The following is a 25826-nucleotide window of genomic DNA, read 5'->3' as shown; positions in this document are numbered from 1 at the left end:
TGTTACGTTTCTATTTGTTCAGTGTGTGTGTGTTTGCATTTGAAAAGTATTCGGACCCCTTTACTTTTTTATGTTACAGCCTTATTCTAAAATTGATAATGACAAACCAAAAACTGTTTTTTAGACATTTTTCTTTACGTGTATTCAGACCCTTTACTCAGTACTTTGTTGAAACACCGTTGCCAGCGATTGCAGCCTCGTGTCTTCTTGGGTATTGACACTACAAACTTGGCACACCTGTATTTGGGGATTTTCTCCCATTGTTCTCAAGCTCTGTCAGGTTGGATGGGGAGCGTCGCGGCGCAGATATTTTCAGGTCTCTCCAGGGATACTCGATCAGGTTCAAGTCCGGGCTCTGGCTGAGCCACTCAACAACATTCAGAGACTTGTCCCAAAGCCACTCCTGTGATGTCTTGACTATGTGCTTAGGGTCGAGGTCCTGTTGGAAGGTGCAGAAATGTTTTGGTACCCTCCCCAGATCTGTACCTCGACACTGTCCTGTCTTGGAGCTATACGGACAATTCCTTCGACCTCATGGCTTGGTTTTTGCTCTGAACAGCACTGTCAACCAAGTCTCATAGCAAAGGGTCTGAATACTTACAGTGGGACAAAAAAGTATTTAGTCAGCCACCAATTGTGCAAGTTCTCCCACTTAAAAAGATGAGAGGCCTGTAATTTTCATCATAGGTACACTTCAACTATGACAGACAAAATGAGAAAAAAAATCCATAGGATTTTGAATGAATTTATTTGCACATTATGGTGGAAAATAAGTATTTGGTCAATAACAAAAGTTTATCTCAATACTTTGTTATATACCCTTTGTTGGCAATGACAGAGGTCAAACGTTTTCTGTAAGTCTTCACAAGGTTTTCACACACTGTTGCTGGTATTTTGGCCCATTCCTCCATGCAGATCTCCTCTAGAACAGTGATGTTTTGGGACTGTTGCTGGGCAACACAGACTTTCAACTCCCTCCAAATATTTTCTATGGGGTTGAGATCTGGAGACTGGCTAGGCCACTCCAGGACCTTGAAATGCTTCTTACGAAGCCACTCCTTCATTGCCCGGGCGGTGTGTTTGGGATCATTGTCATGCTGAAAGACCCAGCCACATTTAATCTTCAATAACCTTGCTGATGGAAGGAGGTTTTCACTCAATCTCACAATACATGGCCCCATTCATTCTTTCCTTTACACGGATCAGTCGTCCTGGTCCCTTTGCAGAAAAACAGCCCCAAAGCATGATGTCTCCACCCCCATGCTTCACAGTAGGTATGGTGTTCTTTGGATGCAACTCAGCATTCTTTGTCCTCCAAACAAGACGAGTTGAGTTTTTACCAAAAAGTTATATTTTAGTTTCATCTGACCATATGACATTCTCCCAATCTTCTTCTGGATCATCCAAATGCTCTCTAGCAAACTTCAGACGGGCCTGGACATGTACAGGGGGACACGTCTGGCACTGCAGGATTTGAGTCCCTGGCGGCATAGTGTGTTACTGATGGTAGGCTTTGTTACTTTGGTCCCAGCTCTCTGCAGGTCATTCACTAGGTCCCCCCGTGTGGTTCTGGAATTTTTTGCTCATCGTTCTTGTGATCAATTTGACCCCACGGGGTGAGATCTTGCGTGGAGCCCCAGATCGAGGAAGATTATCAGTGGTCTTGTACGTCTTCCATTTCCTAATAATTGCTCCCACAGTTGATTTCTTCAAACCAAGCTGCTTACCTATTGTAGATTCAGTCTTCCCAGCCTGGTGCAGGTCTACAATTTTGTTTCTGGTGTCCTTTGACAGCTCTTTGGTCTTGGCCATAGTGGAGTTTGGAGTGTGACTGTTTGAGGTTGTGGTCTGTGAGAGACAGAAATCTTGCTTGTTTGTAGGTGACCAAATACTTATTTTCCACAATTTTCCACCAAATAATTTCATTAAAAATCCTACAATGTGATTTTCTGGAAATTTTTTTCTCATTTTGTCTGTCATAGTTGAAGTGTACCTATGATGAAAATCAGGCCTCTCTCATCTTTTTAAGTGGGAGAACTTGCACAATTGGTGGCTGACTAAATACTTTTTTGCCCCACTGTATGTAAATAAGGTATTACTGTTTCTTTTTATTAATACATTTACAAAAATGTATACACACACACACTCATTGCAGGGTTTTTCTGTATTTTTACTATTTTCTACATTGTATGAAATAACACGTGGAATCCTATAGTAACCAAAAAAAGTGTTAAACAAAGTAGCCACCCTTTGCCTTGATGACAGCTTTGCACACTTTTGGCATTCTCTCAACCAGCTTCATGAAGAATGCTTTTCCAACGGTCTTGAAGGAGTTCCCACATATGCTGAGCACTTGTTGGCTGCTTTTCCTTCACTCTGCGGTCCAATTCATCCCAATCCATCTCAATTGGGTTGAGGTCAGATGATTGTGGAGGTCATCTGATGCAGCACTCCATCACTCTCCTTAGTCAAATAGCCCTTACACAACCTGGAGGTATATTGGGTCATTGTCCTGTTGAAAAACAAATATTAGTCCCACTAAGCCAAACCAGATGGGATGGCGTATCACTGCAGAATGCTGTGGTAGCCATGCTGGTTAAGTGTGCCTTGAATTCTAAATAACTTACTGACATTGTACACCCACACCATCACATCTCCTCCTACTTGCTTCACGGTGGGAACCACACATGCAGAGATCCTCCGTTCATCGACTCTGTGTCTCAGAAAGACACGGCGGTTGGAACCAAAAATCTCCAATTTGGATTCATCAGACCAAAGAACAGATTTCCACCGGTCTAATGTCCATTGCTCATGTATCTTGGCCCAAGCAAGTCTCTTCTTATATTTGGTGACCTTTAGTAGTGGTTTCTTTGCAGCAATTCGACCGTGAAGGCCTGATTTCACGCAGTCTCCTCTGAACAGTTGATGTTGAGATGTGTCTGTTACTTGAACTCTGATGCATTTATTTGGGCTGCAATTTCTGAGGCTGGTAACTCTAATGAACTTATCCTCTGCAGTAGAGGTAACTCTGGGTCTTCCTTTCCTGTGGCAGTCCTCATCAGAGCCAGTTTCATCATAGCGCTTGGATGGATTTTGCGACTGCACTTGAAAAAGCGTTCAAAGTTCTTGACATTTTCCGGATTGACTGACCTTCATGTCTTAAAGTAATGATGGACTGTTGTTTCTCTTTGCTTATTTGAGCTGTTCTTGCCATAATATGGAATTTGGTATTTTACCAAATAGGGCTATCTTCTGTATACCAGCCCTACCTTGTCACAGCACAACTGATTGGCTCAAACTCATTAACAAAGAAATAAATAATACAAATGAATTAGACAAGGCACACCTTTTAATTTAAATGCATTCTAGGTGACTACCTCTTAAAGCTGGTTGAGAGAATGCCAAGAGTGTGCAACGCTGTCATCAAGGCAAAGGGTGTCTACTTTTTTGTTTACTACATGATTCCATATGTGTTATTACATAGTTATGTCTTCACTGTTATTCTACAATATAGAAAATAGTAAAAAACTAAGAAAAACCCTGCAATGAGTATCTGTGTCCAAACTTTTGACTGGTACTGTATATATACTGATTAGTGTTTCTAGTGGTTAGCTAAACACGCTACATGGCAAAAAAAAGTTATTATTAAGTAGTTATGAACTACTGAACTACCACCAACCTACTGAAAAATGTAGTTAAATCACTAGTTGAACTACATGTAGTTCACTTTAACACTCATTAACACTGACCCACTGATGAGTCCTTTTGTTTTCAGAGAGAAAAAAAACAGCCGTACAAACATCACTGATCAGCACTAGATTGTGTTTAGGAAGTGAGTGCGGGTCATTGAGTCAACAAAATTGTTGGAATATACAAAATGTTTTATTTCATTTTGTCTGTCTTCTTTAGCTGTCCCCTAGCACTTTAAATAGTCTATGATGTGGCTGGGTTAGGTTTGAATAGAACACAGTATATAAGTCTTGAAACGTAAACCAACAACATGTTAGTACGTAGTATTCCCTAAACAGATTGCCTTCAGTCTGTCCCCAGAGATTTCCCACTATACATGCCAACAAAATCTCTTTGAACAACATAAGAATAGACTAATGGTCATTTGGTTTGTGATGCTTTTGGTGTGGTGGGGTGGTAGAAGAAAGCTACAGTATGTGCATGGTGCTGTAATTCAGCTGTTAAACCATAGGTAGAACATAAGGGATGTCATCGACTTGACCCCCCTTCAGCGCCCAGGGGTTTTCTACCCATGGGCGTACCTAGGCGAATAGCCCATACTCAATGTTTTAACTGCTCATATAAGGCCGGGTAGTTGGACCTTAAGTTATGAGTCATAACCACGTTGACCCATGTTCAGTTATGCGAGAATATGTAAGGTCCTCTTTTTCTGCTGTTGTCATCTTGATGTTGAGACACTACAGACAAGACAGAAACAGTGTAATGCACTCGCTGCTTCGGGCTGTCACGTGTGCTCCCTCTCCGGCCTCTAGGTCACCAGACTGCTCATTATGGCGCTCACCTGTCACCATCGTTATGTACACCTGTGTGTCGTCAGACTCACCTGGACTCCATCACTTCCCTGATTACCTGCCCTATATATGTCACTCCCTTTGGTTCCTTCCCCAGGCGTCATTGTTTCAGTTTGTCTGTGCATTGTTTGTGTTTCTTGTTTTGTATTATGTTTCGTTCATTAAACGTATTCCCTGAACTTGCTTCCCGACTCCCAGCGCACACGTTACCACGGGCGGACTCGTAGCCACCTAACCGTCTTAAAGAAGCAATCACCACTTGTTTACATCAACATATATAGCCTCAAAACATGATTAAAACAATAATTGTAATATCATGGACGGTCAGTCCTTGCATTCATAGTCTATACATTTGAGAGTGGTTACATTTCTCCATCCCCATCCCTCAGCTTTTTACCGGAACAGGGGCAGGGAGGACACTGTTATGGTTTCTACTGCTGACTGCCTCTTTATCTCTGACAGACAATGCAGCCCGCAGCTACTACGCTGTATAGAAATAGATAGAACTGGGATGGATAAAGCCTCGTTCTCTTTTTATCCAATATATGAGTAATTGAAAATGGCACATCACATTGCTGGCCTGAAGCATAGTGAGAGGGGAATGAGGCAAATTGTTAGTAGCTTTGTTGGTCATAGTGGATTATGTTATAAAAGGGACTGGTTCAAAACCAATGTACATCTAGTCACATCAGACAAATAAAATAGAAGATCAAAATAAGGCATAGGCCTACATGATCTCGAGATCAGGTGACCACACCTGACATATTTTCTTTCAAATAAGAAAAGGCTTTAGTAGAAGACCAAGTCTCCTCCCTCCCAAACCCCAAGCCCCCCTTTAATGCCGCCTACTTTCCTCAGACATAATGTTCTCTGAAGGCATGATTAAACAAAGCAGTCAACATGGCCCGCCGAGGCCTGGTCCATGGAGACGCTCGGCTGGGCGCCGGAGGTGGGCCGTGGCGGTGAACCCTGCTGTGACCCCTATAGTTCTGGGAATTGGTCTCTTCCACCGGGGAAACGAGGCCGACTGAAATTAATCCGAGTTGGCCGAGCACAAACGCTCTGTTATCCTCCACTGTAACGTTACCCGAGGCACCAGCCAGAGAGCCCCCAGCTCTTCCAGAATGGTAAAATGTCACCCTGCATTCCTCCATCAGTATTAATAGAGAATTTGATTTGAAATCACGTTTGTTTTTAAGGTGATTCTGCATTGCCTGTCAGCATTAAATGGTGTCATAATAGCAGTCAATGATGGTTAAGCGAAGCGGCAATGGAAGAGTGTGAGTAAATGTGACTCTTTGCCCCTGTGGTCTTTTTATGCTTTATGTGGTTATATCATAGCTCAGCCCAATGTTGTATCAGCCAAAGACTCTTCCTGCTTTCCCCTGTCCCAAAGCAGGCCGTCTAAAGCCCCCTCAGAACAAACAAAGTCAGCGTTCGCCGGTCGGGGGATGACGCTCCACCACTCTACCTCATGAAGGCATTGTAAAGGGGACTGCCTTGTTTAAAGAGTCAATCCGAAGTTGAAAAAAGTAAGGGTTTTCCCCACCACTGTTTAGCGAAAAAACTGTGATGGGGCTGGAGAAATGTAACAGCTCTCAAATTCATAGAGCTATAGATACAAGGACTGAACATCCATGATATCAAAATGATAGTTTTAACCATGTTTTGAGGCTATACCGTGTGTGTTTACATTTTCTTTGTTTATAAACATTGGAGTAAAACAAGCTTATTTTGGGTTCTGATGGGGTACAACAATTGACAGTATGCTCATGAGGCATTTCTAAGTTATATTCATCAAGAATCAATGGGTACATATCATTGATTTAAGTCCACAAATGTATTTAGCAACTGCAGATTGCCCCTTTAAATAGCAGGGGAGAAAACGGCTGACCATCTCTGCTGAGTTTAGTTTCCGCTGCTTGTTTGGACAGAGACCGGCCCTAAAATATCTCTCTGGCCAAAGCCTCTGTGGAGACCCCGCTCTAGCCCAGCATTGTTCTGGTTTCAACAGGCTTAGTTTAGGCCACTTGTTTTCCCTTTTCCATATGCAGGCCCATTGTCTGTGCAGTCTGGCCTCTCCAGGCCAGGGGCCCCGAGCTCCATTGTGACCTCAACTCTGAGATTGGGACAGAGACACGTTTGATTAAAGTGCATGCCACTGTCTGATATCAAGAAGCTGGAAAACAGTTTCTTGTTAACTGAAATCGCATGGTTTGTCTTGCTTGACTTAGGCAGCGATTACTTGTACTTTTAACACTCTATAGACACTTAGGCTGCGTTTACACAGGCAGCCCAATCAGATCTTTTTTTTTTTAATAATTGGTCTTTTGACTAATCAGATCAGCTCTTTTGCCAATTATTGTGGAAATTATCAGAATTGGGCTGCCTGTGTAAATGCAGCTGTAGTCACCCCAGTTACCAGGAGAGACTCATCTGTTCATTGTTCCACCTTCCTGTGTTTTGCTGGTTGGCATGGCAGTGAAAGGTTAGGGTATACTTAAGGTGCAATGGACACAATACTGTGCTTATCTCAGTTGACCAACAGAGCAGTATCAATCGGTGTCAATCTGAAAACCATGCCTTGGGTCTTGGCATCTCGAACTACAGATGTTACTCACAGTTTCATATATTTTATAATACAGTTAACGAGTGGAATAGTAAAATAGTAATTTGAAAGTACAAGAAAATTATCTAGATACACTCTCAATGGATCTCCCAAAAATGATCTAGACCACGTACACAGGTGGCTCAAAAACCCAATCCGCAGTAGTCCAAGAAAGTGACAAAAAGAGACCGAAGAATGCGTGATCGAGAGGGACAGAGAGCAGTTGCTTCGTGAGGTATCTCAAACTAAAAAAATACAGGATCTGAGTGATTGATAGTTGGTATTCAGCTGTCATAAAATGCCTTATTTACTTTGAAAAACGACTAAAATAGTGATTTTATCAGACAGCATAGGCAGCAGCTCTATATAGATGATGACTTGGAATGAAATAATAAAGTCATCAAATTAATAAAATGTAATATACACCTGAAATATTTTATTAAAGTAATGTAAATAGGCCTCCCGGGTGGCGCCAGCTGTGCCATCAGAGTCCCTTGGTTCGCGCCTCGGCTGTCGTAACCGGCCGCGACCGGGAGGTCCGTGGGGCGACGCACAATTGGCCTAGCGTCGTCCGAGTTAGGGAGAGCTTAGTCGGTAGGGGTGTCCTTGTCTCATCGCGCACCAGCGACTCCTGTGGCGGGCCGGGCGCAGTGCGCGCTAACCAAGGTGGCCAGGTACACAGTGTTTCCTCCGACACATAGGTGCGGCTGGCTTCCGGGTTGGATGCGCGCTGTGTTAAGAAGCAGTGCGGCTTGGTTGGGTTGTGTATCGGAGGACGCATGACTTTCAACCTTCGTCTCTCCCTCGCCCGTACGGGAGTTGTAGCGATGAGACAAGATAGTAGCTACTACAACAATTGGATACCACGAAATTGGGGAGAAAAAGGGGTAAAATAAATAAAATAAAAAAAATTTAAAAAAAGTTATGTAAATAAATTATTGCTAATAAGTGATAGGCAGTAATGGGCAGTCACTACCATCATGGGACTTTTATTTTTTATTCTGTGTTACAGCATTCAACACACAATACATAGTGTATTTAATTAAATAAATTATAGTTTTTTAAATTCGGAAACCGTGATTATTTTTGCATAATTGAACCAGAACAGACTTGAAAAAGCACTGATCTCTCAGCATTAATAGCTGATATTCTTAGCCGATATGATGTATAGCCAAAATAATCTGCTACTCAACAGGTGCTATCAAGAAGTGTTCATTTCTGAGTTATGTTTTTAACTCTGTTTCAGATCTGCAGCGCATTGTACAGCTGGACCTGGATCTGAAGTACAGGAGCAACATCAGGGAGCTGTTTCTGGAGTTTGATCGATTCCCTCCCGGAGCTGTGATCGGCATCGCCCGAGAGATGCAGCCGGTATACAGGTATTCAACACACACACGTGCGTGCACACATTAAACATGAGGACTCGTGGGGTTGGAAAGGATCACAGTGTGTTATTTAACCATTTGTTTCACTGCCACAAAAAACTAAGACCATTTACCATCACTAAAATCTATTTCTTAAACCGTGACAAACAACATCACAGTACTATTTGAGACATGAGAGCAGACCTGAACCGCTGAAGCACATTGCTTTGAGTGGCAGAGAGGCAGAACTTGTCGATATGTTCTTGTGGTCAGTCAATGCTAGTCTGTTGAAAGTGGGGCACTCTAAAAGCTGAAATTGACAGGGCCTCTTTTGAGTTCTGAGTGCTCCCTTGCTGTGCGTTCCCACCAAAGTGACAGTGACAGGAGCTGGCAGAGAGGAAGTTCGCTCAGAGCCCTGCTGTCGAGCGTTGTCCATATGGAAAGGGGAAGTGATGAGGGACGTTGGGAGAGACAGATGTGTGGAGAGTCTTGCTGAGGAGGAGGTTGGAGATGGGCGAGTCGGGGAGGGGGACGGACGTGAGCGGCAAAAGGAAACGTGTGTGTGCACGATACACGTGTGTTTATGATATGACATTCTGAAGGTCAGTGTTTTTTAGGCTGCAACAACAGGAAGCACTGTGCTCCTGTGCTCATCAGTGCTGCCTCTGTTCACTGGAGGACAGTTCCCATTCCAGCAGGCTGTCGCTGTGTTCTCCTCTCCCCCCTCCACTATCCTCTACGTCTCTCCTCCACTTTCCTCTGCTCTTATCCAAGCTCATCACATCAGCCTGCCTGCAGGCTCAAAACTCATGCTCCATGAAACCCTGTAGACCCTGTAGAGGAGAGATGGCTTATATGAAGTCAGAGGTAATTAGTATAAAACACATCTTGTGATTTAAGATGCCAAATCACATCTTTGGCAAAACCACAAGAGCCTATGGTTCTCGGAAGAATCCAATTTGTGTGTGTGTGTGTATGTGTGTGTCCAGTGTCCACATCCACTGCTAAATTACTTTTCCGTATCATATTTATCTTCTCACCTTAATCCCACAGTAAGTAGCTCTGCCATAAAATTGTGTGTTTGCAGGGGAAACTATTTGAACAGTTGCACTAAGATAAACAGGCTCCTCTGTAATACTTAGGAGGCAAGCAGAGAGACAATGTTTTTGATCAAACAGAAAATGTATTTATAATTTATAGTTACACAAATGTTGTCATCATCAACACGCTCTGGGGTAGTTTCACAACGCTTTTCTAAATAGGTTCAACTACTCTGATGTAGCCAGAATACATCTGTCTCATAACAACTGATTCAGACTCGCCTCATATTGCTTAGTCTCCTTTGACTTGAGTAAATCTGTTAACTGTTCGTTCACACTGTGTAAACCAGCCGGCAACAACTTTAAACATGCCATAGACACCATCTCCCCTAGGTGGTACTAGAGACGGCTAATAGTCTAAGCTCATGGTTTTGTTTTCTACCCCTCTCCTTCCCTCGCTCTCCTTTCTTCCATCTCTTCTATCCCTCCATCTCTTCTATCCCTCCCTCCCTCCTTCCCCTCTTTCCAGACGCTGTAGCTGGAGAGGGAATACACAGTACTTAGCCAATTGTTTTACCCCCTACCAAAACAGATGTATCACGCTTCAGAAATGTGCATACCCGCACATCCCGTAAAAAGCCGTAAACATCCTTTAGTCAGTGTATGTTGAGTCAGTGAGTGTTCCCTATAGAATGCCCCATTTACCGTTATTATGTGAGTGAAGTAAGGCGTTAGAAAATCATTGGGGGCAGGAAGCCTAGCGATTTAAGAGTGTTGGGCCAGTAACTGACAGGTTCTGTCAATGTGCCCTTGAGCAAGGCACTTAACCCTAATTGCTCCTGTCAGTCGCTCTGGATAAGAGCGTCTGCTAAATTACAAAAATATATTTTTAAAGAAAGTAGTGTAGAAATGTTAGCTTGAAATGTCTGAGACAAACTGATATAAGCATTGATGGATGCTGCCTAAGGAGAAGCAGGCTCCCAGAACACAGTGCTGTGAATTTCATCCAATAAGATTATTTAATATGTGATTCCACTCTGAACATCCTCCCTTCTCCCCCTGTATCTTGGGCTGGAGGGAGGGAGGCAGTGTGTGTCAATGGCCCTGGAACCCACATACAAAAGTATAATACAGAGTAGGGAGAGGCTCACCAGTACCTAATGCAGTGTATAGTGTACACTGAGGGTGTTTCTCTATGCATATTGCCGTGCTCCACACTCTCATGCTCCAAGTGCATTCTCCGAGGACGTTCTCTTCAGTACGTTCTTGTGAGGACGAGAGTGTGAAGAACGCATAAAACATTACATTTGAGAAGCACTCCCACTCCCTCTACTGTATGACCTCCGCCGCATCTCCCCATTCACTGAACCTTCTTCCAGCCAGGACAATGGCAACAATGGAGACGAAACAAGATATACACAAAGCAAAAAATTTTACTTCATAACTATCAGCTAGCTATATGTGAATGTCGCTGACCAGATAGTATAACAGGCAAAAATGACCTAAAACCAATGTTATCCAAGGTAGATGTCAATTCTTCGTGGGTAGTTAGCCACAAATAATTGTTAGCTAGCTAGCTATCTCACTAGGGAACAGTAGTAGCTAGCCAGTTAGCTCTATTGATTTACTATGGGCTTGCGACCTACAGTGGGTATTGTAGGCAGGTAACCATGCCAAAATGAACACAGTATGTATATATTATCATATCAAGCTAAAATATTGTAGTCTGGCAACATGTGATATGTGAATAGGCAACATTTCATTCTGAAGTCTGAGTGTATTTTCTCTCGCTTCAGCTCAAATAATGGCCACCATTGATTTCATGAAAATGTGCGTAATTGTTTAACGTGGTTGACCCATATTTCTTTGCATACTTTCTGTTGACGCTTGCATCGATGCATGCTTCAAAGTATGTACAAACAAAGTATGCATTCGAACAGTGGCCTACATACTACGTTTCGCATACTTTGTTTTGGACTCATATTCCGAGCCTCCCGTACTTCAATTTGCATGCTCGGAGCACGGTAGTGTGCATTTTGAGGAACACCTTCCTAATATTGAGTTGCACCCCCCTTGCCCTCAGAACAGCCTCAATTCGTTGGGCATTTGAAGTTAACAGAGCCACGTGTATGCGTGGGCTGTGCTCCATAAGAGATGATGCAATATGGTTGTATAAAGAGATTTATCATAGGTGTTCCTGCTATTTACATAAAATGATTTAATATTTTACTTCACTGCAAATCTGATCAGTGGTCCGGTAGATAAAGGTGGTATGTTGTTGGACTTGCTCCAGAGCTGTGTGGGAGTGAGCCTGGGCTCTGGGCTCCTTCATTCCAAGCCTTTGTTCCTGGCCTGATTGTAACATCCCATTCACAGCCACCAACACAAATACCACTGGCCCGTTTAGACTGCAGCATTGTTTTCCACCCGGGTCCTGCATCAAAACAGGACATTGTGTGTGTGTGTGTGTGTGTGTGTGTGTGTGTGTGTGTGTGTGTGTGTGTGTGTGTGTGTGTGTGTGTGTGTGTGTGTGTGTGTGTGTGTGTGTGTGTGTGTGTGTGTGTGTGTGTGTGTGTGTGTGTGTGTGTGTGTGAGAGACTGGGCCATGCTCACAGTTAAGGGATGTGGAGCATCTGCTTACTGCTATAAACAAACAAGTCTGGAAGTCTTGTAGATTTTAGAGGGAGGGAGTGTACATCAATGACTGTGTGTGAGTGAGTGTGCATGAAACGAAGATGGAGTGAACTTGAGTGTCTTCAGCTCTAGCATTGTATACTTAGGCAATGTTTTGCTAACTAACCCCTCTCACTTTTGGCTAGAGATCACATCTCCCTCTCCTTCATTGAGTACAAATGCTATGGAGATGGATGCACAGGACCGGTGCATGGGCAGTGTGTTCTGTGCCTCTTCCAGGATTTTTCTTAGAACTTTCTATGCAGTTAATGAGAAGTATAAGTACACAGCATCACTCTGCTCTTATTCCTACCCAGGCCCAAGTGTCAGAGGGGGTAGTCTCAGTCTAGAGAGGAAAAGGACTTCATTGACAGTCTTTTGTTATCCCACTCTTCTCCACATCAGAAGCAAATTCATCTCTGCAAGACTTTGAAAAAAAGTTTAACAAGACACCTTTTGTGAAAGAAATAAAAAGCCTGGGAAATAATCCAATTTAGTTGGACTTGCATATCATCAATCTTGCGTGTGCTTTCAGGAAAAGTTTTTTCTCAATATTCACTCTCCAGAAGGTTGTGTAGTCAAGATGAATGTCCTATTTTCACTGCTCAATATTCACTCTCCAGAAGGTTGTGTAGACAAGATGAATGTCCTATTTTCGCTGCTCAATATTTTAATCTTAGCAGAAACTCATGACCCGCACATTTACATAAATGTAAATTGGCTGGCTAATAGTACTATTTTACACTACAGAGCACTTTTCCCTCCTGAGCAACTGAAGTCCTTATCAAACGCAAAGCATTTTGCGAATCTCTAGTGATGTCAACACAACTGGTATAGGCAGCGTACGGCAGTTCATACTGTATCTGGCCACTCAGTGTACTCAAGCAGTCGCTTGTTGAAGGATGGGGAGATGGGTATAATTTTATTTAACCTTTATTTAACCAGGAAAATCCCATTGAAACAGTATTTTTTGCAAGGGAGACCTGGCCAAGAAGGCAGCAGCAATCAATACAACATTTTTAAAACATTCAATACAGCATTACAACATTTTAAAAACATACAATACAATCAGCACAACAACACCACAATCCAGCCTACAGGAAACATTTGTAGTGTATTTTTTTTGTCACTTGTCTGTTGTCTCATGTATGTGTCCCCTTGTCTGTACCCCTCTGAAGTGAAGACACCAGCCTTGTCTATCCTGTGCTTGGCTCACTGGTCCTCTCTTCTGGTGACACCAAAGTCAACATAGAGTTTATCGTTCTAACACTGGCTCTATGCAGTGATTTTTCAATAGGGATGCTGTCTGCACTGGCCAGAGCAGAGGGTTTATATTTCAGATGACGCGATTACAGTCGCAACCTTAGCTTTCTGCCCAGGTCGCGGAGGGCTCCAGTTTCTCCAACAGATTCTCATCTCTGCCCCCACCGTAGCCACTCGCTGGGCCTCGAAGAACTGCTCCATGCCTGGATGTTACACACACAGACAAGTGTTCACGTCACTTACCAGTCCCACCGGCCTCTGGAGTTTAACGTAATCCCCCAGAGGACCCACGTCAAGACCCTGTACGTACTCGCACCATTGATGAAGGGATAACTTACCCTGCCAGTCTGTTTGTCCAATGTAGGGGGGCATCATAGCTCAACAGGCTGAAGTAGAATCAGTCCGTAAAACAAGTCAGTTAAAATTGTGGGAAATAAAGGTTAGTGCAATCCGGAATCCTTGGGACATCCCTACCCTAACCTAAATGCGGAAAGACACATTTCAGTTGAAGGAATTGTTGTACAACTGACTAGGTATCCCCCTTCCTCTTTCCTTTCCTTTCCCTTAACTTTAACCCCTACCTTTACACTTACCTTTACTCTTACCTTAACCGTTTTAAATGTCAACTTAACTGCAGCTCTTAAATACTCAGTAACTGTAGTAGGCAGCAAACATTAATGATGTGATTGTGGAATGTTTTTTCAGTATTACAGATAGGTATACAGTGGGAATATTAATGTTAGTGTCATTCATAGTTTAAGTTTCAAGTTGTTGTACACTTCACATGATAATGCAAACATATAAATATAGTCTGTAGTCTGTATAGTCTGTACGTGCAAAGGCTTTTGTGAATGAAAAGCAGTGTGTGTGTGGGTTTGTGTGTGTGTTTGTTAACTACTCTCCTCCTCGAGTGCTCTCCGTGCTGAGTGGAGAGGACTGAGAAAGCGCTCTGCTCCTCATCTTTTTTATTGCTAATGGAGGCAGCATTATGCAGGAGCGCACAGCCATCCTCGGCCACATTCACAACACGTCCTTTCAATTAAATGTTTATTATAGGTGAAGATGCTCTTCCTTTTTCTTCCACAGCTGCATCCTTAATGTTTTAAAACCCAGCTGCCCCTCTTGCATAACACCTACATGTACAGCCAGACATAGACAGAGAAATGTCAGACCACTGTGTACCAAAGAGTGACAATAACTACAAGACTGTACACCCACCTGTATTACTTTCTGGTTGCAGCAAGATCTGGTTTACTCTAGGCCACTTGGTCTGACAGTGGACATCTTCAGTAAAACGTCCTAGTAAAAGCCTGTTAGAAAGTAATACTGATTGAGCCCAATTGTGGGCCATTTATCTCATGTCTCATTTCCTAAAAATGTTCTTGACACAGAATATGACTCTACACAGCACCCACTTATCTTCCTTAGTCATCATATGAGTGAAATAATCATTAGTATCTGATTAGAGTCTTAAAAATCTGTTTTCCTCACTGCACAGTGAACGGGCTGTCTCAGTCTGAGAAATAAGACATACCTGCCTGTAATTATACTTGTGTGTCAGAGATGACACACAGGCCTATGTGATTTAAGGGCATAGGCTCATAATATGTAGGCTGTTTGGTTGAGGGGTTCTTTCTGTACCAAGGTGTCATTTCCTTATGAGTGGGTTGGTACATAATTGAATGTGAACGTGTCACATGAGGTATAGGCTGAAGTTTTTACCTACCAAGTAGTTGACTCTCTTATTACATGCCCCATTGGCCTTTTTCTGAATAAATCCAAATGTAGTGTTTTTTTCTTTCTGAAGGGGGTCTTGTTTTTTTTACTTCACGTCGTCAAAGGATAATTGGTTTTGGAATATAGTTTGAATGTTTTGGTAGAGGTGCGGGAGTTTTCACCTACCAAGTATGAACTCTTTAAATCCCCATTTCTTTATCTTTATTGAAACACTTTTTGCTATACCTGCACAATCTCCAAAACACCTCTGCAATGCAGGGAACAGCGGGAAAATTATTCCCCATCTCCGATTCAGTGTTTAATCTGCTGTGTAAAATCAGGTTGTTCCCGGCTCTGAACAATGTGGAAGGCAGATTTGGTTGAGGAGGGGTACAGCTCGTTCCTGATGTTCTTTTCAGGAGGCTTCACACCACAGCCTGGCAGCTTACTGTGAGCTCACAAAGAAACCGCAGATGAGAGCGCCGTGACTTGGCACTTCTGGTAGGCGGGTTGAGGAGCACTTTGAGGCCAGATTGAGAGGATCTGGTAGAATGAAATAGGCTAGGTCTGGTGCTGAAACAGAGTTCATAGAAGGACCACAGATGTCACTGAGCTGTTCTTAATCATGACCTACTCATGTACCAAGTAGAGTACTTGAGGGACAAGTTGGCCAGTCTCAAAGGCAAAGAAAGACAGACAATTAATCAATAAAGACCCAGACCCTTTTACCCTTATTTTACCAGGTGACTGAGAACACATTCTCATTTACATCAATGACTTGGGGAATAGTTACAGGGGAATGGAGGGGGGATGAATGAGCCAAATGGAAGCTGGGATGATTAGGTGGACATGATGGTAAGAGGGCCAGATTGAGAATTTAGCCAGGATACCGTTGTTAACATCCCTACTCTTACAATAAGTGCAATTGGGAGCTTTAATGGACACAGAGAGTCAGGACACCCGTTTAACATTCCATCCGAAAGACTGCACCCTACACAGGACAATGTCCACAACCACTGCCCTGGGGCATTGGGATATACAGTACCAGTCAAAAGTTTGGACACAACTACTCGTTCAAGTAAAAAAAAAATAAGGTGTACTATTTTCTTCATTGTAGAGTAATAGTGAAGACATCAAAACTATGAAATAACACATATGGAATCATGTAGTAACCTGTCACGGCCGTCGTCGGAATGAGACCAAGGTGCAGCATGGTGAGCGTACATTTTCTTTATTTGTTAAAATGTCACCAACAAAACAAGAAATAACAAAAACGACCGTAAAGCTTACAAAGGTTATAGTGCTCCTAACAAAGACAACTACCCACACTGAAAGGAGGGAAAAAGGGCTACCTAAGTATGATTCCCAACGATAGACTGCTGTCCCTGATTGAGAACCATACACGGCCAAAACATAGAAATAAAGAAACATAGAAAACAAAACATAGAATGCCCACCCCACATCACACCCTGACCTAACCAAATAGAGAAATAAAACGGCTCTCTAAGGTCAGGGCGTGACAGTAACCAACTATTTTATTTGATGACAGCTTTGCACACTCTTGGCATTCTCTCAACCAGCTTCATGAGGTAGTCACCTGAAATGCGTTTTAATTAACAGGTGTGCCTTATTAAAAGTTCATTTGTATTATTTCTTTCCTTCTTAATGTGTTTGAGGCAATCCGTTGTGGTGTGACAAGGTAGGGGTGGTATAAAGAAGATAGCCCTATTTGGTAAAATACCAAGTCCATATTATGGCAAGAACAGCTCAAATAAGCAAAGAGAAACGACAGTCCATCATTACTTTAAGACATGAAGGTCTGTCATTCAAGAACTTTGAAAGTGTGTGCAGTCGCAAAAACCATCAAGCGTTATGATGAAACCGGTTCTAATGAGGACCGCCACAGGAAAGGAAGACCCAGAGTTACTTCTGCTGCAGGGGATAAGTTAATTACAGCTACCAGCCTCAGAAATTGTAGCCCAAATAAATGATTCAGAGTTCAAGTAACAGACACATCTCAACATCAACTGTTCAGAGGAGACTGCGTGAATCAGGCCTTCATGTTCGTATTGATGCAAAGAAACAACTACTAAAGGACACCAATAAGATGAAGAGACTTGCTTGGGCCAAGATACACGAGCCATGGACATTAGACCAGTGGAAATCTGTCCTTTGGTCTGATGAGTCCAAATTTGGGAGAAGCAATCAACAACAAAAACATTTTCCGCCATGACAGTTTTTACACATACACATCTGAAGGTAAAATTATGGCTTACATTCTGATATATTGCTCTTATTTCTCTTCCTGAGGGTCCCAGTGATCAAATGAAGTGCCGTTTTCTTTGATAAAATCCATTTTTATAGCCTAAATCGAAACATTTTGTAACCCGTTTGTGCTGTGAATTCCATCTCTAACATTTTTTTACGGAGCATTCGACGTAATTATACACGGTAAACAATCGTTTATCTAGTCATGGTTGGTTTCAGTGCATTCCTCTGGATGTTTGCAACACAGCCAAACGTCATTGTTTTTTTTTGCGGGGAGTATTGACCGAAGTGAACTGATTTGAAGACGACGAGCAACGAGCACCTTGCGCACCAATAATTTTAGCGAAGTTTCGTTGATTGACTGTATTTCCGCCCAATGACCACTGATCTTCTTGAAATCTAGCTGGGTAGATAGCCAATGAGCTGAGGTAAACGCCAGTATGTAATGGTTTTGGGTTGGACCACCATTCCTTGTTTGTAAATGCACGTGTAACGAACTCCATTCTCGCCTTGACTATCAGAGGAGTTGCTTGTTACGCGCAGCAGTATTTTGGAAAGTTGTATTTTCAACAATTTCATTGAAGACATCATGACAAATAAATCAGGAAAAGCGAAGTCAAAGTCTAAAGTGAAAGTGAAAAATTGAAAGTAAGACAGATTTTATGATTCAAACAGGAGCTGAGAAGCTGTTTCTGCAAGGACAGGACGTACTTCTGGACGGGTAAGTGCTAATGCCGTTTTATGAAATATAAATATATATATATTTGTTTTTTTTGTTTGCTGTTTTCAACCAAGATCTCAGTGATCACTGCCTCATTGCCTGCATCCGTAATGGGTCAGCGGTCAAACGACCTCCACTCATCATGGGCAAACGCTACCTGAAACACTTCAGCGAGCAGGCCTTTCTAATCAACCTGGCCGGGGTATCCTGGAAGGATATTGATCTCATCCCGTCAGAGGATGCCTGTTTTTTTTTTAAATGCCTTCCTCACCATCTTAAATAAGCATGCCCCATTCAAGAAATTTAGAACCAGGAACAGACATAGCCCTTGGTTCTCTCCAGACCTGACTGCCCTTAACCAACACAAAAACATCCTATGGCGTTCTGCATTAGCATCGAACAGCTCCCGTGATATGCAACTTTTCAGGGAAGCTAGAAACCAATATACACAGGCAGTTAGAAAAGCCAAGGCTAGCTTTTTCAAGCAGAAATGTGCTTCCTGCAACACAAACTCAAAAAGTTCTGGGACACTGTAAAGTCCATGGAGAACAAGAACACCCAGCTGCCCACTGCACTGAAGATAGGAAACACTGTCACCACCGATAAATCCACTATTATTGAGAATTTCAAGAAGCATTTTTCTACGGCTGGCCATGCTTTCCACCTGGCTACCCCTACCCCGGTCAACAGCACTGCACCCCCCACAGCAACTCGCCCAAGTCTTCCCCATTTCTCCTTCTCCCAAATCCAGTCAGCTGATGTTCTGAAAGAGCTGCAAAACCTGGACCCCTACAAATCAGCCGGGCAAGACAATCTGGACCCTTTCTTTCTAAAATGATCTGCCGAAATTGTTGCCACCCCTATTACTAGCCTGTTCAACCTCTCTTTCTGTTCAACCTCTCTTTCTGAGATTCCCAAAGATTGGAAAGCAGCTGCGGTCATCCCCCTCTTCAAAGGGGTGGACACTCTTGACCCAAACTGCTACAGACCTATATCTATCCTACCCTGCCATTCTAAGGTCTTCGAAAGCCAAGTCAGCAAACAAATTACCGACCATTTCGAATCCCACCATACCTTCTCCGCTATGCAGTCTGGTTTCAGAGCTGGTCATGGGTGCACCTTAGCCACGCTCAAGGTCCTAAACGATATCATAACCGCCATCGATAAGAAACAATACTGTGCAGCCGTATTCATTGACCTGGCCAAGTCTTTCGACTCTGTCAATCACCACATCCTCATCGGCAGACTCAACAGCCTTGGTTTCTCAAATGATTGCCTCGCCTGGTTAAACCAACTACTTCTCTGATAGAGTTCAGTGTGTCAAATCGGAGGGTCTGTTGTCCGGGCCTCTGGCAGACTCTATGGGGGTGCCACAGGGTTCAATTCTTGGACCGACTCTCTTCTCTGTATACATCAATGATGTCGCTCTTGCTGATGGTGAGTCTCTGATCCACCTCTATGCAGATGACACCATTCTGTATACTTCTGGCCCTTCTTTGGACACTGTGTTAACCTCTCTGATCTCCCCATCCCGGATCCGGTATCAGGAATACAGACTCAAGCTCATTACCATAACGCAACGTTAACTATTCATGAAAATCGCAAATGAAATGAAATAAATATGCCATCTCTCAAGCTTAGCCTTTTGTAAACAACACTGTCATCTCAGATTTTCAAAATATGCTTCTCAACCATAGGAAAACAATAATTTGTGTAAAAGTAGCTAGCTAGCGTAGCATTTAGCGTTAGCATTAGCGTTAGCATCCAGCACGCAACATTTCAACAAAAACATAAAAGCCTTCAAATAAAATAATTTACCTTTGAAGAACTTCTGATGTTTTCAATGAGGATACTCTCAGTTAGATAGCAGATGCTCAGTTTTTCCAAAAAGATTCTTTGTGTATTAGAAATAGCTCCGTTTTATACATCACATTTGGCTACCAAAAAAACCCGAAAATTCAGTCCTCAAAACGCGAACTTTTTTCCAAATTAACTCCATAATATCGACTGAAAACATGGCAAACGTTGTTTAGAATCAATCCTCAAGGTGTTTTTCACATATCTCTTCATTGATATATCGTTCTTGGAAGCATGGTTTCTCCCCTCAATCAAATGGAAAAGTACAAGCAGCTGGCAATTGCGCACCGAATTCCACGCAGGACACCAGGCGGACACTTGGAAAATGTAGTCTCTTATGGTCAATCTTCCAATGATATGCCTACAAATACGTCACAATGCTGCTAACACCTTGGGGGAACGACAGAAAGTGTAGGCTCATTCCTTGCGCAATCACAGCCATATAAGGAGACAATGGAAAACAGAGCTTCAGAAATTCTGCTCATTTCCTGGTTGCTGCATCATCTTGGTTTCGCCTGTAGAATGAGTTCTGGGGCACTTACAGACAATATCTTTGCAGATTCTGAAACTTCAGAGTCTGTTTTCTTTCAAAAACGGTCAAGAATATGCATAGTCGAGCATATTTTCGTGACAAAATATCGCGCTTAAAACGGGAACGTTTTTTATCCAAAAATGAAATAGCGCCCCTAGAGATCAAAGAGGTTAACAACCCTCCAGGCGAGCTTCAATGCCATACAACTCTCCTTCCGTGGCCTCCAATTGTTCTTAAATACAAGTAAAACTAAATGCATGCTCTTCAACCGATCGCTGCCTGCACCTGCCGGCCTGTCCAACATCACTACATCACTACTACAATATTCTCTGACTTAGAATATGTGGACAACTACAAATACCTAGGTGTCTGGTTAGACTGTAAACTCTCCTTCCAGACCCACATCAAACATCTCCAATCCAACGTTAAATCTAGAATTGGCTTCCTATTTCGCAACAAAGCATCCTTCAATCATGCTGCCAAACATACCCTTGTAAAACTGACCATCCTACCAATCCTCGACTTCGGCGATGTCATTTACAAAATAGCCTCCATTACCCTACTCAACAAATTGGATGTAGTCTATCACAGTGCCATCCGTTTTGTCACCAAAGCCCCATATACTACCCACCACTGCGACCTGTACGCTCTCTCGTTGGCTAGCCCTCGCTTCATACTCGTCGCCAAACCCACTGGCTCCGGGTCATCTACAAGACCCTGCTAGGTAAAGTCCCCCCTTATCTCAGCTCGCTGGTCACCATAGCAGCACCCACCTGTAGCACGCGCTCCAGAAGGTATATCTCTCTGGTCACCCCCAAAACCAATTCTTCCTTTGGCCGCCTCTCCTTCCAGTTCTCTGCTGCCAATGACTGGAACGAACTACAAAAATCTCTGGAACTGGAAACACTTATCTCCCTCACTAGCTTTAAGCACCAGCTGTCAGAGCAGTTCACAGATTACTGCACCTGTACATAGCTCATCTATAATTTAGCCCAAACAACTACCTCTTTCCCTACTGTAATTATTAATTTATTTATTTTGCTCCTTTGCACCCCATTATTTATATCTCTACTTTGCACATTCTTCCACTGCAAATCAACCATTCCAGTGTTTTACTTGCTATATTGTATTTACTTCGCCACCATGGCCTATTTTTTGCCTTTACCTCCCTTATCTCACCTCACTTGCTCACATTGTATATAGACTTATTTTTCTACTGTATTATTGACTGTATGTTTGTTTTACTCGATGTGTAACTCTGTGTTGTTGTATGTGTCGAACTGCTTTGCTTTATCTTGGCCAGGTCGCAGTTGTAAATGAGAACTTGTTCTCAACTTGCCTACCTGGTTAAATAAAGGTGAAATAAAAAAAATGTAAAAAAATGGCACAAAATAAAGAAATTCCATAAATTAACTTTTTACAAGGCACACTTGAAATGCATTCCAGGTGACTACCTCATGAAGCTGGTTGAGAGAATGCCAAGAGTTTGCCAAGCTGTCATCAAGGCAAAGTGTGGCTATTTGAAGACTCAAATATAAAATATATTTTGATTTGTTTAACACTTCTTTGGTTACTGCATGATTCCATATGTGTTATTTCATAGTTTTGATGGCTTTGTTGTTATTCTACAATGTAGAAAATAGTAAAAACAAAGAAAAACCCTTGAATGAGTAGGTGTGTCCAAACATTTTCTGGTGCTGTGTATTTTTAGACCAGAGGATAGATTGCCTCCTACTGGCCCTCCTGGCACCAATTTTTGATACACACAAGAAACTGTTGAGCGTGAAAAACTCAGCAGCAATACAGTTCTTAACAGAAACCGGTGTGCCTGGTACTTACTACCATTGCCCATTCAACCTCTGAATGACACACATACACAATCAATGCCTCAATTGTTTCAAGGCTTAAAAATCCTTATTTTAACCTGTCTCCTCCCCTTCATCTACACTGATTTTAAGTGGATTTAACAGGTGATACCAATAAGGGATCAAACTTTTCTCCTGGATTGTTCCTAATGTTTGTGCACTGGAGTTAATTACCAAGATGATTTTTAATGTTCCTGAGTGGCCTAGTTACAGTTTTGACTTAAATCGTCTGGAAAATCTATGGCAAGTATTGAAAATGGCTATCTAGCATTGGTCAACAACCAATTTGACAGAGCTTGAAGAATTTTAACAAGAATAATGTGCAACTATTGTACAATCCAGGTGTGCAAAGCTCTTAGAGACTTACCCAGAAAGTAGTGACGGTCGGTGCCGTTTATGATGAGGGAGGATGATAAAGATAAATGATGGCCATATTTCTATTACAGCATATTGGATGACTGTCATTCATATTCCATTTACCCAGCTCAATGTAACATTGATAGGTTCAGGCTACTACATAATACTCTAATTTTCCCTATACCCATCATGAGGTTGGTACAACCTAATGTTTACAACATAGGTCGAGAGAAATTTGAGTAATCAAGGTGACTGACAATACCACCTTGCACGATCTTGCCTGCATAATTTTGCCTGCATCTAGCTGATATAGGGTGTAATCATTAGTCCAACAGTTGCAAACGAGAGTTTCTATTGGAAAAATTCTGGTATGTTTATCCCAGTTTCCTTCCGTTGGCTTCAGTTTAACCTGTTGAGTGTAGGGTACAGTATTTTGATGTTTGGATGAAAAACGTACCCAAATGAAACTGCCTATTTCTCAGGCCCAGAATCTAGAACATGCATATAATTGTCAGATTAGGATAGAAAACACTCTAAAGTTTCCAAAACGGTCAAAATATTGTCTGTGAGTATAACAGAACTGATATTGCAGTTGAAAACCTGAGGAAAATCCAACAAGGAAGTGCCTAAGAGAAACTAATCTCCCTGTTCCTTTGCATGCCTTCCCTCCATTTAAAGGGATATCAACCAGATTCCTTTCTCTATGGCTTCCACATGCTTTGAACAGTATTTAGACATAGTTTCACGCTTTTATTCTGAAAAATTAGCGAGAACGATTACATCGCGTCAGTGGATGGCAGTTGTGCATGCGCTACAGCTTGGAGCAGACATTTTCTCTCTCTCCTATTGAAAAAGTTACAGTCAGGTGGACATGTTTCTACGAACTTTACGGATACTATTTGGAATTTTCGTCTGCCCGTCATGACCTGATTTCTGAACAAAACGTGCCAACCAAATGGAGGTTTTTGGATATAAAAATAATCTTTATCGAACAAAAGGAACATTTATTGTGTAACTGGGAGTTTCGTGAGTGCAAACATCCGAAGATCATCAAAGGTAAGCGATTCATTTTATTGCTTTTCTGACTTTCGTGACCAATCTACTTTGCTGCTAGCTGTTTGTAATGTTTTGTCTGCTGAGAGAGATGTCCTAACATAAACGCTTGGATAGCTTTTGCTGTAAAGCTTTTTTGAAATCTGACACGCCAGGTGGATTAACAACAAGCTAAGCTGTGTTTTGCTATATTGCACTTGTGATTTCATGAAAATGTAATATTTTTAGTAATTTAATTTGAATTTGGCGCTCTGCAATTCAGCGGATGTTGACGAAAATGATCCCGCTAACGGGATGGGTGCGCAAAGAAGTTAAGAAAAGCTTTTCAACAATAGTAGCTACTACCAATTGGATACCACAAAATTGGACAGAAAAGGGGGTAAAATAAAAATGTTATTTAAAAAAATTAAATTAAATTAAAAAAGAAGCAGCGGAATGAATACACCCCTGATCACACACAAACACCGTTCACTTTCATAGCAGCCAGATCGTTATATAATTTACGCGCTCTTCCCCGCTCAACTTTTCCCTTCGCTTGTGCACAATACATCAGCTGTCTGTGACCAGGCGAAAAAACCTTTCCTAGCCGAACCTTCATATTATAAATGCTAATCGCTATACACAGCCGTTGTCACCATATTAGGTAACGTCAACAACATATCTTATAGAACTAACGTTAGTAAACTCGCTACACGTTAGTAAACTCGCTACAATCATGCAGTACAGTGTGCAGTTAGGAAGCAGTTTAGCAGCTACAATAAATTAATAAAACCAAAAGCTTACAATGACTTGGAAGAGTGTTGGATAGCCAGCTAGGTAACATAGCATCCCTCTCGGTTTGAGCCGAGTGTTGGAGTAGGCTAAACTAGCTAGTTGCATTCACTAGCTAAGTAAGTTTAAGTGGAAAAAATATTAAATGTAGCTAGCTCGCTCTCTCTTTTGCTTCTCCTACATTTTTGAAGAATTATATTTGTTCAAGACTATTCAACTATTGTCTTTCTCTGAGTCAACTACTCACCACATTTTATACACTGCCATGCTAGCTAGCTGTTGCTTGTGATTTCAGTACTAGATTAATTATCTGATACTTTGATTAGATGGACAACATGTCAGTTCATGCTGCAAGAGCTCTGATCGGTTGGAGGACGTCTTCCGGAAGTTGTCGTAATTACTGTGTATGTCTATAGAAGGGGATGAGAACCACGAGTCTCCTAGGTTTTGTATTAAAGTCAATGTACCCAGAGAAGGACGGACACTAGCTGTCTTCAGGCTACACCATAGTGCTATCCTTCAGAGTGCTGTTGAAGCTACTGTAGACCTTCATTGCGAAACAGTGTGTTTTAATCAATTATTTGGTGACCTGAATATATTTAGTATAGTTTTATCTAAAAATGATAACTTTATTTATGTTTCACTATTTTCATTTTTCTGAAAATCACTGAGGTTGGTCATTCCCTTCCTCGTCTGAGTCTTTCTGGCAGTGGAGGCTCCTAACAGCTGTAATCGCTGCCACAGGAGACTGTAACATGTATAGACCCAGGGATGTGAATACTTATATACAGTGGCAAGAACAAGTATGTGAACCCTTAGGAAATACCTGGATTTCTGCATAAATTGGTCATAAAATGTGATCTGATCTTCATCTAGGTCACAACAACAGACAAACACAGTCTGCTTAAACTAATAACACACAAACAATTATAGGTTTTCCTGTCTTTATTGAACACACCGTGTAAACATTCACAGTGTAGGGTGGGAAAAGTATGTGAACCTTTGGATTTAATAACTGGTTGACCCTCCTTTGGCAGCAATCAAATCAAACTTTATTTGTTACAAGCGCCAAATACAACAAGTGAAGACTTTACCGTGAAATGCTTACTTACAAGCCCTTAACCTACAGTGCAGTTCAAGATGAAAATATTTACCAAGTAGACTAAAATAAAAAGTAATAATAAAAAGTAACACAAT

At 42.0% G+C, this 25826-nt stretch overlaps 1 protein-coding gene across 1 annotated transcript in view; it reads left to right on the top strand.

Moving 5' to 3' along the window:
- LOC139373147 (xyloside xylosyltransferase 1-like) overlaps window positions 1-25826 on the top strand; it is a 67972-nt gene that overhangs the window by 26367 nt on the left and 15779 nt on the right. The window contains exon 4 of the mRNA XM_071113333.1: window positions 8396-8528. Within this exon, the coding sequence (XP_070969434.1) occupies window positions 8396-8528 (133 nt within the window). The remainder of the gene's footprint in view (window positions 1-8395; window positions 8529-25826) is intronic.

This window comes from Oncorhynchus clarkii, chromosome 1 (assembly GCF_045791955.1).
Source record: "Oncorhynchus clarkii lewisi isolate Uvic-CL-2024 chromosome 1, UVic_Ocla_1.0, whole genome shotgun sequence".
Taxonomy (NCBI): domain Eukaryota; kingdom Metazoa; phylum Chordata; class Actinopteri; order Salmoniformes; family Salmonidae; genus Oncorhynchus; species Oncorhynchus clarkii.
Note: the sequence above shows the minus strand (reverse complement) of the source record. Positions and strands in the feature narration are given on the sequence as shown.